Below are 13,532 nucleotides of genomic sequence, written 5' to 3' on the forward strand. Positions count from 1 at the left end.
TTTCGAAAACCTGCTTACTTGTTTCGAATGATTATACCTATAAGTCGTATAGATATATATATGTTATATATATATATATGTATTATTTAATGATCTATTGCAATGAAAATGAAATCTAGAAAACTTGTTGATAACTTCTCTAATATAAAAGAGATGTTCGTTAATATTTATATAATATGTATCTTTGACTACCCTAGAACGGTCACATGAATGCTCGTATCCTAAAATCAAGGCGGGCTATGACGTCACGTGACGCATAGCGTCGGTGTGTCGGCAGCGTCGCGGTAAAATGCGCTGTCGCGAGTTGCAATACGACAGAGAGGGAAAGGAGACATAGATGTTGTCAATGCGAGCGCGTCCGTTGCTGTCGTCGTTGTCGTCGTGGTTATTTTTGAGAAATGTTGGTGAAATACTCGTGATATCATAACTTGTACAAACAATAAAAAAAAATGTATTCACTCGAGAAACAAGTTGTTTAATAAGTGTAAGTCTGTTTCAAGTGAAAAAGGATAAAAAGAGAGAAAGAGTATAGACTCGAAAACAAGGTGGTGTGACCGACAATCGATCGGGCCTTTCCTATTTTTTAATCGATTCTTTTTACATACTACTTAACATTCGCTTTTATTCAAATTAATCCTGGTATAGTCATAAAAATTTTAAATAAAAAAAAAATATGGGATCAATAGTATTGAAATCCCTTTCCGTGTTACTCGGTATATTCTTCGTTTTTGTTGGTACAATGAAATTAACGTCCCATATTAGCAAAGATCTGCATAAAGACCTGGTAAGTCCGTACAAGTCAAACCCTCATTTTTCTTTTTTACATTGATTATTATAAAAGTTCAACTAATATTATGTAATTCCGTTTCTATCTTGACGGCTATGATAAATAGAATGAACGGGGATGGTTCAAACAGAGAAAAAACAACATATGCATTTTTATTCTTTTTCCCCATATTTCTTCCTATACTTTCTACTCCTTCTTCCGTTGTAATCCCCAAGCAAACGTTGCGTAATATTAAATATTAGTTTTGTCATCCATGATTCTTTTTCTTGTTCTCTTCTTCAAGAATCGGGGAAGCGTGCGCAGTTTCTCTCAGAATTGTCTGATAATGTAGGCGGGATCGATTCGTTTGTAGCGCGTGTTACACTCAGTACGATGGATCGAAATTTGCTGATCTATTTTTATATCCTCTGTCTGTCGCTAGTAGTCCATTAATTCGTTCATTTGTGCATGTGAATTTGGCCGCTCGTTGAAAATGTGGTAGGAGTTGCGCATCCGTTTTCGGTTACGAATTACGAAATATAACAAGCATGCAAGTAAATATATTTTCTAACGGAATTCTAACGAGAACAATTATATCTTAAGATATAAATTTTATAATAAATTTTCTTTTCTTTATTGGACGACTTTAAATATTAAATTTCATAAGTTTCATAAGTTTTTTCTTAAGTTTTCAGTTTTTTTTTTATTTTTTTTTTAAGTAGTTCAAGTAATACTGGTAATTAATTTAACGAAATACGTTATGTGCCATAAGTAATATGATTATAAATAAAAAAGTATATGATTATTTAAATACTTGTAAAAATAGAATGATCTGCAGCTAATTCATTGTTCATATTTATTTGAAACAATTATTTTTATAATTTACAAAGTATTATGATGTATCAGGATAGCAGACGAATATAAATTTAATATTTTAGTTCGTTTGTACGCCGAAAAGATGGAGTAACAAGCGCATTAAGAAGTCTTTCAGTATACGCGCCTTTTAATGAAGAAATTTAAATCTTCTTTCTAATATTCTCGAATGACGTTAAGAAAGCAAGTAACATAAGTTAATTTTGCCTATATGATATGTACAAAGGTTTCAAAGACAAATTTCAAGTTTCGTATTAGTCTGAATTGAAGGTATTCTTTTTTTTTGAATTTGTCCGACTTATTATTTTATACATGCATGTATACTTAATATTTGTATATGATTTAAATAGATATATATTATTAATCAAAAGACAATAAAATAACATCAACGCTTTAGACGAAGCACGAAGCTCAATGTAATTTTTGCATTCAAGGTGTTTTCGCTTCTATTTTTGCTGCTGGACCATCCTCGTCGTAGTCGTTAATGTATATGCTATTATCTTACAAAAGCAGCTGTCCAAAGCAGTTAGTTGAGTCTATGCCAAATATTTATTCGCTAAATTCTCGATATTTACCATTTATTCACTTAACCTAATCATTAATAATAAATTAGTCTGGGCTAAACTAATTGAGAAATATAATTATATAGCAAAATAATCACCCTTTTGATATATGATAATTTAATATATATATATATATATATATATATATATATATATATATATATGTACCTATATATATGTGTCTATATATATACATACACGTATTCTCATTTTTTTTCAGAGAAAAGAATATGTCAAATATGCAAAAGTATTTCCATTATCTACCACGTTGGATTTCAAAGTTCCGAGCAAATGGTATAGAAGAGTGGTTGGCTCGCTCGAAATCATCTGCGGTCTTGCCATGGCAATAATTCCAAATCGTAAGTATATATATATAAAACCAACTTAATGAAATTAATGTAATAAGTACTATTTTATTAAGAATTTATTTAATGATTATAATGTAAAAATTTTTTATAGATAAGATAAAAAATTTGTCTAATGCGGTATTGCTCTTTTTGATGCTAATGGCCGTATATTCTCATTATATGGTAAATGATAGATTTGAAAGAATCGCGCCGGCTTTGGTACGTATGTTTTGAACGTTTTATTAAAAGTCAGGAAATAACAATAATGTTTTTAAATTAAACGTGTCTTTGTTTTTTTTCTTTTCTTTTTTAGGTATTCTTCTTTATGCTGACTGGTCGATTGGTAATAGATTGGCAATTACGACGGGAAGATGCACAACCAGTTGCAGCTAATGGAGTAGATGAGAAAACTAGAAAACAAGACTGAATCTATTTATTTGAAGATCTGGCGAGCGTATCTCTTTTACACATTTTGCAAAGCAAATCGTAGGTCAAAACAGAATTCTGTCGAGAGAAGGAAACATAAACCCTAAAGATAAATTACACTAATCGTGCAAACAAAACTAGATGGATGTTAAACATTTATTTCTAGTATTCCTTCCGTTTATGGACAGGATAGAATATTTTCGATGAGAATATACGAAAATGCTACGTACTTTTTAGTATAGACTCGAATACGTCCGACAACGTAAAGTGAGCAATATCTCATCCACATTTTTGCATGTAAATGAAAATTTCCAGATCCACATCATAATTGTTTGGATCGATATTGCTATTCAGAAATGAAACACAATGTGTTAGCAGGTCCATATTCGTGCTCCTAAATTATGTGAAATATTTACATTAAGCATGAGATATAAGGAGTTTATTAAAAATATATTTACCAAAGTCTGCAATATATTAATAAGATGAGAGTTAAGTAAATTTTGTTCCATCGTTTACATGACATTAGAATGCTTCTATATTAGAAATTAATCCGATACCCACCATTTCTTCATTTACATTGTCCAACAATGAATATGAATATTAGTTAAGTACAATTAACTGCCACAGAAAAGAAATGTGTTCTCCTTAATATCATAACTGAATGTGTGTACATACATATAAATTTGCTATACTCTACATAAATATCAATTGCATGATTTAAGATATACATACCTACTTATATATATATATATGTATGTATGTATGTATGTATTGAATTTATTTTACAAATATGTAGAGTCATAAGCAATACTACGTTCCACCAGAAGTTACATTTAAGAAAAAAAAAAAAATCGCAGTACACTTTTGTAAACACATTTTGGAAGGACTCTAATCATTATTGCAAAAAGATTGTGATTATCTGTGTGTTTATAAAATTACTATTTGTATGATATCATAAATATTTAAATATACAAAGTGTTTTAACAAAATTCATACCAATGAAACCAAAAGAAATTAATTTCATTTTTTGAATCCTACGTCATATGCTTTGTAGATTTATCTTTTCTGATATAACTAGATAAGTACAATGTAAATATTTATGAAAAGGAGCATGCTAATTATAATGGGGCCAATTTTGTGGTCTTAAATTATTGTACATGTACTGTATAAATATCTTACTTGAAAGCAAAATGAATAAACATGCTAACAAGCAAAAACAAGACAGACATGTTTAAATATATGTATATGAAATATATATAAATAATAATAATTTGAAACAATTATACACAAAAAGAAATGTAAACATGTCAAGAAATATTCGATCTATATTTAATAGTATGTAATGAAATTTGCAGCGTAATTTTATCTAAATTCTATATGAAAGTAGCCATGAATATTTGTTAAATTAAGGAAAAAAATTTTATGTATATATATATATATATATATATATATATATATATATATATATATATATATATATATATAAAAGTTTATTTATAGAATTTCATAACATGCTTACATTTTATGATATAGTAATTTGGAAATAAAAGGACTGAAACTGCAATAGATAAAAAAATAATAATATAACATAATCTTTTATCGCTCAAATATGCAATATAAAATCTACAATTATGTAAAGAATACTAATAATCTTCATAGGAAAAATTTTCACATAATATATATTTAGAAAATTGTCTATTTGTGGTTATGCATTTTATATTTTCAAAACATGAATGCACGAGAATTACAGACAATGCAAATGTAAAATGCTTTTAAAATAATAATCTTTAATATAAAATTAAAAGTATGAATATATTCATTTTATCTATACATATCAGCCAATATTTATACTTGTCCATTTTACTGCATATTCTTATTGTGTTTTTAAAGCAGCAATGTGATGCGATTTATTTATTTAAACAATGAAATCATAAATTACATTTATATAGAAAGATATTCTTAATCAATTAATGGTAATAATTTGTTTAGTCTTTCTACAACTATTTAACATTACATTTCAATTTATATTTTGTAACATTAATAAGCAAGAAGAGAATTCATATACTAAAATTATAAATTAAAAATCTATACATTAGAACCTAATAGATTATTAGGCACTTGTAATTAAGCTGGATCTTGACCAGTTGTTAACAGATGTATTGCCTTTTGAAGATTTAAAACTGAAGTAGGCACATCATCATAATTTAAAGCACTTCCAGCCCACTTAATATATTTTTGAGCTTTAGTTACCTGTTCTGTTGATAATGTAATTCCACCTATGGGCATGTTATTTGTAGAATATATTGTCATTAAAAATGTTCTTAAGACTACAATATATAATTAGTTCGTCTTACCATCTACTTTTATAGTTTTTAAATCTGGAAGATTATATGTAGTCTTTCCATCACCTTCATTTTCTGATCCAGTAGGTATAGGATTGAATATGTTGACATTAGTTGGACTAGAAGCATCCAAGTTTGAGGTATTGTCTTCATCATCGGGTATATTACTATGTGAATTAGAATTAGCTGAAATTTCATGAAAATTAAACATAATCATTGTTGTAGTTGAAGGTAATGGTTAGACAAAGAATATTGTAATACAAATTTTTATAGAAATACAGATTAACGATATATTTATAATAATACAAATAACATGCAATATTAAAATACATTAGTAAACCTTTATCTGAAAATTCATTTATATTATCTTCTTCATTTTCATCTTTTATTGGTCCTGGTATAGGAGTTTCACCATTCTTTATACAGTTGTGTAAATAAGTAGCTTTCCATTTGGCATATTTTCTATTTTGTGCCGCCTCATCTGTAAGCTCTCCAAATACTGTTAAAACATCATAAAGTAATCCTGCAGTATAAAACGTTTGTATAACATTTTTTCCAAAATTTGAAGCCCTATCACTTTTATCTGCATATAAAAAAAGCTTCAATGCCCAATTTTCTAAATGTGCCTGTGCAGCTACATCGTTGGTAATAGCTTCATTATCATGTAATTCTACTTTGGTTGTTTCCAACCAATTCATCAATTTCATTAAAAAACTTGTTTCTTCGCCAGTTTTGGTTGACAATTTTAAACCAGTTTGAAGAGCATAAAGACGACCTGTAAGAAAATCCACAATACAAGCTTTAATATAATTAACAATTTATTACAATAAAATGATTAATACCCACACCAATAACTGACAACACAATCTCGTTGATCATGTGTCGAAGCTACTTTTAAATATTGTTGAATGTTTTTTAAAGGTGCTGGAACAGGTGGCAACTCTGGACTAACAACCATTATGTCTAAGCAGATAAAAAATTTTATTATTTTTTACTATTTTTTGTTTTTTATATATTATATATTATTATTGTATATATTAAAACCTTTTTTTTTTTTAACACATAAGATTCTTAAGTATTTTCCACTATACCGTCTTATCTAATCACATGCACTTAACAAATGCTACAATATAACCAAAATTGATTTCCTTTAATTATAAATTACGCCTTTTATTGAATTATGACATTTTGTCATTGTCTTATTAAATACATGCTAAAACGTAAAATATTATCATATAATATTCACAAACCATAAAACCGACACTCTCTAGCGGTATTCGTCGTAAAGTTGAAGTCATTTACAAATATCTAAGAGATAGTTCGTCAATGATTCATTACGTGTCTATGAAGAAATTTGTCAATGCACTAGTTACTCCGTATTATGCCATGAATCAATCATTGATAGACTATTTTATATAATTATTTTCATTTCACTTATCGTTTTAATCAATTTTTAAGTTATATTATAAGCAAACAAAAAAGAAATATAAAAAAATAAACATTAATGTCACGACGAAAAAAAATTCAATTATTGTTAAACGTTAATCTAACTAAGAATTATACAACTAAGTTAAACATATCATGTGATTAATATTGATGTAACTAAAAATTTAATTGTTAATTGTAATTGATAATTAAATATTCCAATCGTAATTGTCAATTGAATTAAAGGCCAATAGTGATATGCAGAAATTTTCTCCAGTTTACTGCTAGGTGGCGCAGATATAGATTAAGATGAAGCGCTCAACACATTCGACGCGACATCTGAATAGAAATATTTAATTAGTTACTAATATTGTATCATTCTTGTTATGGTTTTATGCGCGAATTATCAACAAATAGTGTCTTCGATAATTTTGATAAAAAATACGAAGCGATTAACATTATAAAATTAATAACTCACTGTTTTAATACTAAATAATCTAATTTTACTCATATGTGCAATCATTAGATAAAAATTTTCAAATTTAAATTGTTACAGTTACAAATGCTATAAACAAAACAATTGTATCAATGTCAGTTTTCAAGTTAGTTATCTTTTATATTTCGGCTAGTAAACATATCCGTTCCCTTTTTCCATGTAAGTTAAGCTAAACTTAATTATACCTTCATATAATTTATACTTTTAGTAATTTTATAATTATTTAAATAATATATAATGTTCGCGGAATAGAATGAACTAATATTTAAACAATAATATATTCATTTAAACATTATAAAGGTCGTAATTCATGAGAAACTTAAAATAATTTTAATTTAAAATTCCAATATATTAAATTTTTATCTCGGGATTGTTGCCCTTGTGCAATATAAAAATAAATGATTTTTTTATTAACTTTGATGATCACAGAATTAGATTTCTTTTGGATTACGACAAATGAACAACGAAGCTCTCTCTTTTTAAACGTGAAAACTTATAAATTAATACTTTTCATAATTCTGCAACTATTTAAGCAATCTTTAACATATATTTATACTAACATTTAAACAATAGTAAATTCGCATAAACTTTAAAAAGATCGTAACGCGTGAGAAACTTAAAATAATTTTAATTTCTTTTGCATTAGATTTAAATTTTGAACTTTTGGTTATCGACTATGTGTTATATCAACAAAATTAAACCTCTGATTGACTTCGCTGTAACTGGATCCTTCGTATTCCGTCGAGTAAACATCGAAGCTCTCTCAGGATCTTTCCTGTAAGTAGCAGTGAAGAATTAAAGTGAGTATATTTCTATATCATACATTTTTTGAATAATTTATATTGTTTCTTATTATAATAGTGATAGACTATTTTGTTTGTATTTTTTTGTTTCAGAAGTTCATTTCAATTGCGCGCGTAGTAATGAAGTAGAGTTTTTGTATAGCTAAAATAAAAATATCGCCAAGATAGAAGCAGAGTTTGTTCATATGCAATCGTTAGAGTCAATGTTTGTTCTCAAAGTTTTTGGTTTTTAGCTGTCGCACAAATTGTATTTATTAAGACAGTAAAGTTTCATGAATTAACTTTAGACCGTTCGTTAAAAAATATCTACCGCGTATTAGAGTCAGTGGATTATTGAAGAGCATCTCTACCAAATTCAATGCCGACCTATTTCATTTTCAACCACCTATCAATGATCCAGAATCAATCACTCTCAATTTCGATCTAAATCTTGGACAAGTATTTTGGAGCCATTGCAGAACTTCTTAAGTAGTAAGTGAATTTTTAAGTTCCTCTGATTACTCAGTCATGTTGAGGTCGAATCGGCACGGGTGATTGGTTAGAATTAATTAATGGAAGAGCATCGAGTGATCACGAACTTTTCTTCGGAGATTTACTCATGAATGATTTCTTACGTTTTAATTTATTAGGATAGAATCTTCTTCCTTCGCAATTATAATTATTAGCACTTTGTCATATTCATAGATATTCACGAGTTCTAATAAAAAATGAATAGGAAGACATTTTCGATGGATAATTTTTAGACTACAAGCAAAACTGCATGATTTGCTTGTAATAATCAAAGGTTTGCTTTGTATTTTTAAATAAAAATTAATTAAATATTTAATCAATTTTTAATAATAAAAAAAAAGTCTCAATAGAGTCGTTGCTTTTGAAAGAGAAAAGTCGAGGAAAATTATTGTTTTTAAAAGTCAAGTAGAGTCATTGTTAAAATAACAAAAATACTTGTAGAATTACGGCCTGTAGACACTAGAATAAATTAATCAATTTTTAGTTCAGGATATTCAATTAATATACTAATTCCCGCTTCTCCCACTATGTTTTTTCGATTTTTCGGGAAAGAGATATCTCTCGACCAAACAGCAGTAATCATTTTTTATGCAACGATTTTAGATTTTTTCTATTCTTGATTGCACTAATGTTGTCAATTTCCTTCCACATTTTAGAATCTTTTCTAAATATTCTTCTATTAAATATTCTTTTTATTTTATTCTTATTTATAAGTCTTTAATAGAAGTGTATCCTTAAATACACTTATCTCAATTGAACTCGCAAAATGATGTTTGTGAGAGAAGCTATGCTCTGACATATGACGATTACACAATTGTAATCAAGTCTCAATTTTGAGCCAAATCTCATTTAATTCATGCGCGCCAACAGTATGAGGGGCACAGCATACCTAACAAATATACATACCGATACGATGAATCGAGAGAAGGGATAGAGTTCTTCTAACGCACTTTTACTTCATTTTTTTCCCGTACCATCGCTAAAATCACATATGTCTTGAGCGGGTGAACAACATTAATCTTAAACATTCTATGATTACCTATTTGGATGTAAAATATAACCTATGTAATTGTTGTGTACGAACACAAGATCAATCAAGAAAAGAATTCTAGTAACAAGTTTTTGTTGATATAATGTAAACTTTGTAAATTTAATGGTATAATCGAGATAATTTGCATTTTTTGATAGAAAAACGCAGTTTGATGGCTTTTTCACAACCAAATTCAAGAGGTATGTAATTTAAGTTGATATTATTTGCGTATAATATATAAACATAATATAATGTTTGTAGAATTGCAAAACCGAAAAATCTTAGAAGAGTTACAGTTAAAGAAACAAATGTTATTGAAACAAGGTGTTGCGCCGACTTTAAATACATCATTAGCTGTTACTTCTACTGGCTCTGCATCTACTGTGGTAATTAATCATATTTTTATTATAATACATACATTTTTCATTTATAGCCCTCCTTATACTTCTTTTAGCCTACTACACAATCTACTGATGGAGTAGCAATGAGTGCATCGCAAAGAGCTGCTTTACATAATGCACATGCAGCATCTACAGGTTACTTTGTTACACAAGACTCTTCTTTTGGCAATTTAATTTTACCAGTTCTTCCAAGATTTGATACTAAATGAATTCTTGGGTGCATTTTATTTAGTGATAATTAACATCTAATAAGAGACTGTGTATATAAAATAGATTAATGAAAACATTGACATATAAACAGATTCGTTTCTTTTCTAATATTTTTTTAATACTATTAAAAAAAGTTTTAATCAAGTGCTAAGTAAAAATCAATAATTGGTAAATATGACTAGTTTACAACTTCGAAAGCTTGAGGAATATCTACAGCAGATTGATGGATTTGAAACACCAAAGATAAAACTTGAACAATACACTACCAGTGCACATATTGCTTCACGCATGTTATATACTGCCCAGTCCCAATTTGATGATATAGAAGGATGTGCTGTTGCTGATTTTGGATGTGGCTGTGGTGTTTTGTCATTAGGTTCTCAAATGCTTGGTGCAAGTCACGTAGTGGGATTTGAAATAGATTCCGATGCACTTAATATCTTGTATAGAAATTGTATTGATTTGGACTTATTTGTTGAATCAATACAATGTGATATATTTCAATATTTACCAGGTACGATTAAAAGTATCTTTTTTTTGTATATAACTAAAATATTAATTAAATGATATTTTATTTATATAACAAATTGCAGGAAAATTTGAAAAATACTTTGACACAGTGATTATGAATCCACCGTTTGGAACTAAAAAAAATGCAGGAACTGATATAAAATTTTTAGAGATTGCTATTAAAGCAGCTTCCAGTGCTGTATATTCTTTACATAAAACCAGTACACGAGATTATGTTCTTTCTAAAGCTACACAACTTGGTGCAAAAGGAACAGTAATTGCTGAGTTAAGATATGATTTACCTCGTATATATAAATTTCATAAAAAAAATTCTGTTGATATACAAGTAGATTTTATACGATTTGAATTAAATTCTTGAGTATTTATTAATTTTTCAATAAATTTTATTCATCTATTCAAACTTTATACCCTGAGCAAGAGGAAGTTCATTTCCATAATTGATAGTAACAGTTGCACGTCTCATATAATGTTTCCAAGCATCACTTCCACTTTCTCTGCCTCCTCCTGTTGCTTTTTCTCCACCAAATGCCCCACCTATTTCAGCACCACTGGTACCGATATTGACATTCACTATTCCACAATCTGAACCATGTGGTCCAATCCACTAAAAGTTTAAAATAATAATTAAATATTTTAAGTGATTTTGAATATAAGTTAATTTAAAATTACTCAATATATACATTTACCTGAAATACGTTTCCTATATTTTTAGTAAAGAGAGAACTACTTAAACCTTGTTCTACACCATTGTTAAGTGCTATTGCTTCTTCTAATGAGTTTGCTTCCAAAATATATACAATTGGTGCAAACGTTTCTTTTTGTATAATCTTTGCTTTAGATGACAAACCAGAAATTATTGTTGGTTCAACATAAAATCCAGGTCGATTCAATCTTTTACCACCAAATTCTATTGTACCACCATTATCTTTTGCTTCTTGTACTGCTATCTATGAATGATAATTTGTTAAACATATAGGATTATTATAAATCTGATTATAATACCATATATTCATTGACAGCTTGTTCACTGTGCAACGGTCCATACAATGTACCATCTTCCAAAGGATCACCAATACGTTCCAATATGCTCTTATATGCTGTTATGAGTCTTCCTAAAAACATCATTGTAATAATCTACAATCGATGAAAATCTTATAAAAAGTGCTTAAAGCATATTTGCTATTTACCTGTAAATTCCTTTTGTATTTTATTATGAAGAATTAATCTTCTTGTTGTAGTACATCTTTGTCCAGTTGTTCCCACACATGAAAAAACTGCAGCTCTGATTGCCATTTCCAGATCAGCATCTTGTGCAATTATTAAGGCATTATTACCACCAAGTTCCAATAAAGATCTTCCAAATCTTTCTTGCACTTTAAGTGCTATCTGTTTTCCTATTGCTGTACTTCCCGTAAAAGAGAGAAGTGGAATACTGAAAATATATATGAGTATAATATACATGCAAAAATATTTATTTATGTACTTGAAACAACTTACCGGTGATCATTCACTAAAATCTGTCCAACTTCTGATCCACCTGTTATCATTGATGTAACAGAACCTGGAATGCCATTTCTTTCTAAAACACTAGCAATGATCTTAGTAGTTGCAATAGAGACAAGAGGAGTGGTGGGTGCCCCTTTCCAAACAATTGTATTTCCACATACCATTGCTATTGCAGCATTCCAACCATATACCTAAAATATTTTATTATACTCATATATTGAATAACATGGAATTCCGAATTTCATGTCTACGTACTGCAATTGGAAAATTGAATGCAGATATAACACCAATAACACCTAATGGATTCCATTTTTCTAATAATGCATGATTTTTTCTCTCGGATGGAAAAATATTACCAGGCAACATTCTAGATAATCCAACTGCATAATCACATATATCTATAAATTCTTGTACTTCTCCAATACCTTCTGGTAGTATTTTGCCTAAATATAATTCAAATTGTGAACATATCTTTATATATATATATATATTGTTCATGTTTTCTTTTTTGCTTTTATACCCATTTCTAAAGATATTAATCGTCCTAAAGGTTTCAAATATTTTCTTAATTCAACACCAATTTGTCGCACTATTTCTCCTCTTGTAGGTGCTGGCAAAGATACCCATTGAGGCCATGCTTTTCGTGCTTCTGTAACAGCGTTGCTGGCTTCCTGAGGTGTAGCTTCTCGAACTTTTGCTATAACTTTTTCATTAGCTGGAGAAATGGATTCAATTATCTACAAAACATTATTACATAATTTACAATAGTTTTGTAATATATTTATAAAATGAATTCCTAAATCCTAATTTGTTTATATATTATATTATTTTACATACTTTACCAGAACCTCCCCATCGTCCATCAAATAAGCCCGGATTTTCAGAAATAATGCCCAATTCCTTTAAAAATCCATATTTAGGATCAGTTACCAAATATCTTGTCATTATTATTCTAGGAATACATTTTCTTTTCGACAGTAAATGTAACATTTTTGATTCTGATAGTCATTAATTAATTAATGTAATAATATAATTTCTACTATAGTAGAAATCTGGGGTTATCTGAGTGACATTCTTTATCAGAAGAAAAAATAGGATGTTTGTATATACTTATACTCATAACATATAAGCACTCTTATCAGTGCTTTATTAACACATCGCTTATATTTAAGAAAACACATGGTAAGATAATATAATGACCTTTTTACTAGTCATATTTAACTAGGTTTTAAGTTAGAAATATTTACGTGCATTATAATTATTTATTAAGTAATTTTCTATTATGTTAAAATATAGATAATTC

General features: G+C 28.4%; 5 protein-coding genes across 9 annotated transcripts; 3 read left to right on the forward strand and 2 right to left on the reverse strand.

Moving 5' to 3' along the window:
• The first annotated feature begins 287 nt into the window (after positions 1 to 287).
• LOC124952072 (novel acetylcholine receptor chaperone) lies at positions 288 to 4,197 on the forward strand. The gene is made up of 4 exons (XM_047501396.1): positions 288 to 784; positions 2,423 to 2,561; positions 2,662 to 2,768; positions 2,863 to 4,197. Exons 1-4 carry the CDS (start codon positions 674 to 676, stop codon positions 2,974 to 2,976), a joined length of 471 nt encoding a protein of 156 aa, XP_047357352.1. The 5' UTR covers positions 288 to 673; the 3' UTR covers positions 2,977 to 4,197.
• Positions 4,198 to 4,871: 674 nt separating this feature from the next.
• LOC124952128 (vacuolar protein sorting-associated protein VTA1 homolog) lies at positions 4,872 to 6,826 on the reverse strand. 4 transcript variants are annotated; one of them, XM_047501538.1, is made up of 5 exons: positions 6,568 to 6,826; positions 6,164 to 6,280; positions 5,658 to 6,092; positions 5,330 to 5,503; positions 4,872 to 5,251 (listed from the first exon to the last, which is right to left on the reverse strand). In XM_047501538.1, the coding sequence occupies exons 2-5, from the start codon at positions 6,273 to 6,275 to the stop codon at positions 5,100 to 5,102; spliced, it is 873 nt and encodes a 290-aa protein (XP_047357494.1). In that variant the 5' UTR covers positions 6,276 to 6,280; positions 6,568 to 6,826; the 3' UTR covers positions 4,872 to 5,099. The 4 variants fall into 4 exon arrangements, with proteins under 4 accessions (XP_047357494.1, XP_047357495.1, XP_047357493.1 ...); XM_047501539.1 differs by lacking the exon at positions 6,568 to 6,826 and adding an exon at positions 6,409 to 6,561; XM_047501537.1 differs by lacking the exon at positions 6,568 to 6,826 and adding an exon at positions 6,365 to 6,561 and having other exon boundaries at positions 6,164 to 6,282.
• Positions 6,827 to 7,131: 305 nt separating this feature from the next.
• On the forward strand, positions 7,132 to 10,211 carry LOC124952131 (SOSS complex subunit C). 2 transcript variants are annotated; one of them, XM_047501541.1, is made up of 6 exons: positions 7,132 to 7,397; positions 7,885 to 8,038; positions 8,135 to 8,512; positions 9,740 to 9,781; positions 9,843 to 9,967; positions 10,036 to 10,211. In XM_047501541.1, the coding sequence occupies exons 4-6, from the start codon at positions 9,754 to 9,756 to the stop codon at positions 10,189 to 10,191; spliced, it is 309 nt and encodes a 102-aa protein (XP_047357497.1). In that variant the 5' UTR covers positions 7,132 to 7,397; positions 7,885 to 8,038; positions 8,135 to 8,512; positions 9,740 to 9,753; the 3' UTR covers positions 10,192 to 10,211. The 2 variants fall into 2 exon arrangements, with proteins under 2 accessions (XP_047357497.1, XP_047357498.1); XM_047501542.1 differs by lacking the exons at positions 7,132 to 7,397; positions 7,885 to 8,038; positions 8,135 to 8,512 and adding an exon at positions 9,433 to 9,662.
• Positions 10,212 to 10,366: 155 nt separating this feature from the next.
• On the forward strand, positions 10,367 to 11,128 carry LOC124952129 (rRNA N6-adenosine-methyltransferase Mettl5). The gene is made up of 2 exons (XM_047501540.1): positions 10,367 to 10,706; positions 10,786 to 11,128. Exons 1-2 carry the CDS (start codon positions 10,367 to 10,369, stop codon positions 11,079 to 11,081), a joined length of 636 nt encoding a protein of 211 aa, XP_047357496.1. The 3' UTR covers positions 11,082 to 11,128.
• Positions 10,876 to 13,372, reverse strand: LOC124952123 (alpha-aminoadipic semialdehyde dehydrogenase). Its single transcript, XM_047501525.1, has 8 exons — positions 13,067 to 13,372; positions 12,750 to 12,966; positions 12,485 to 12,672; positions 12,221 to 12,420; positions 11,911 to 12,155; positions 11,726 to 11,835; positions 11,410 to 11,670; positions 10,876 to 11,327 (listed from the first exon to the last, which is right to left on the reverse strand). Exons 1-8 carry the CDS (start codon positions 13,217 to 13,219, stop codon positions 11,115 to 11,117), a joined length of 1,587 nt encoding a protein of 528 aa, XP_047357481.1. The 5' UTR covers positions 13,220 to 13,372; the 3' UTR covers positions 10,876 to 11,114.
• Positions 13,373 to 13,532: the final 160 nt, after the last annotated feature.

The sequence above is a fragment of the Vespa velutina genome, chromosome 10 (genome assembly GCF_912470025.1).
Source record: "Vespa velutina chromosome 10, iVesVel2.1, whole genome shotgun sequence".
Classification (NCBI taxonomy): domain Eukaryota; kingdom Metazoa; phylum Arthropoda; class Insecta; order Hymenoptera; family Vespidae; genus Vespa; species Vespa velutina.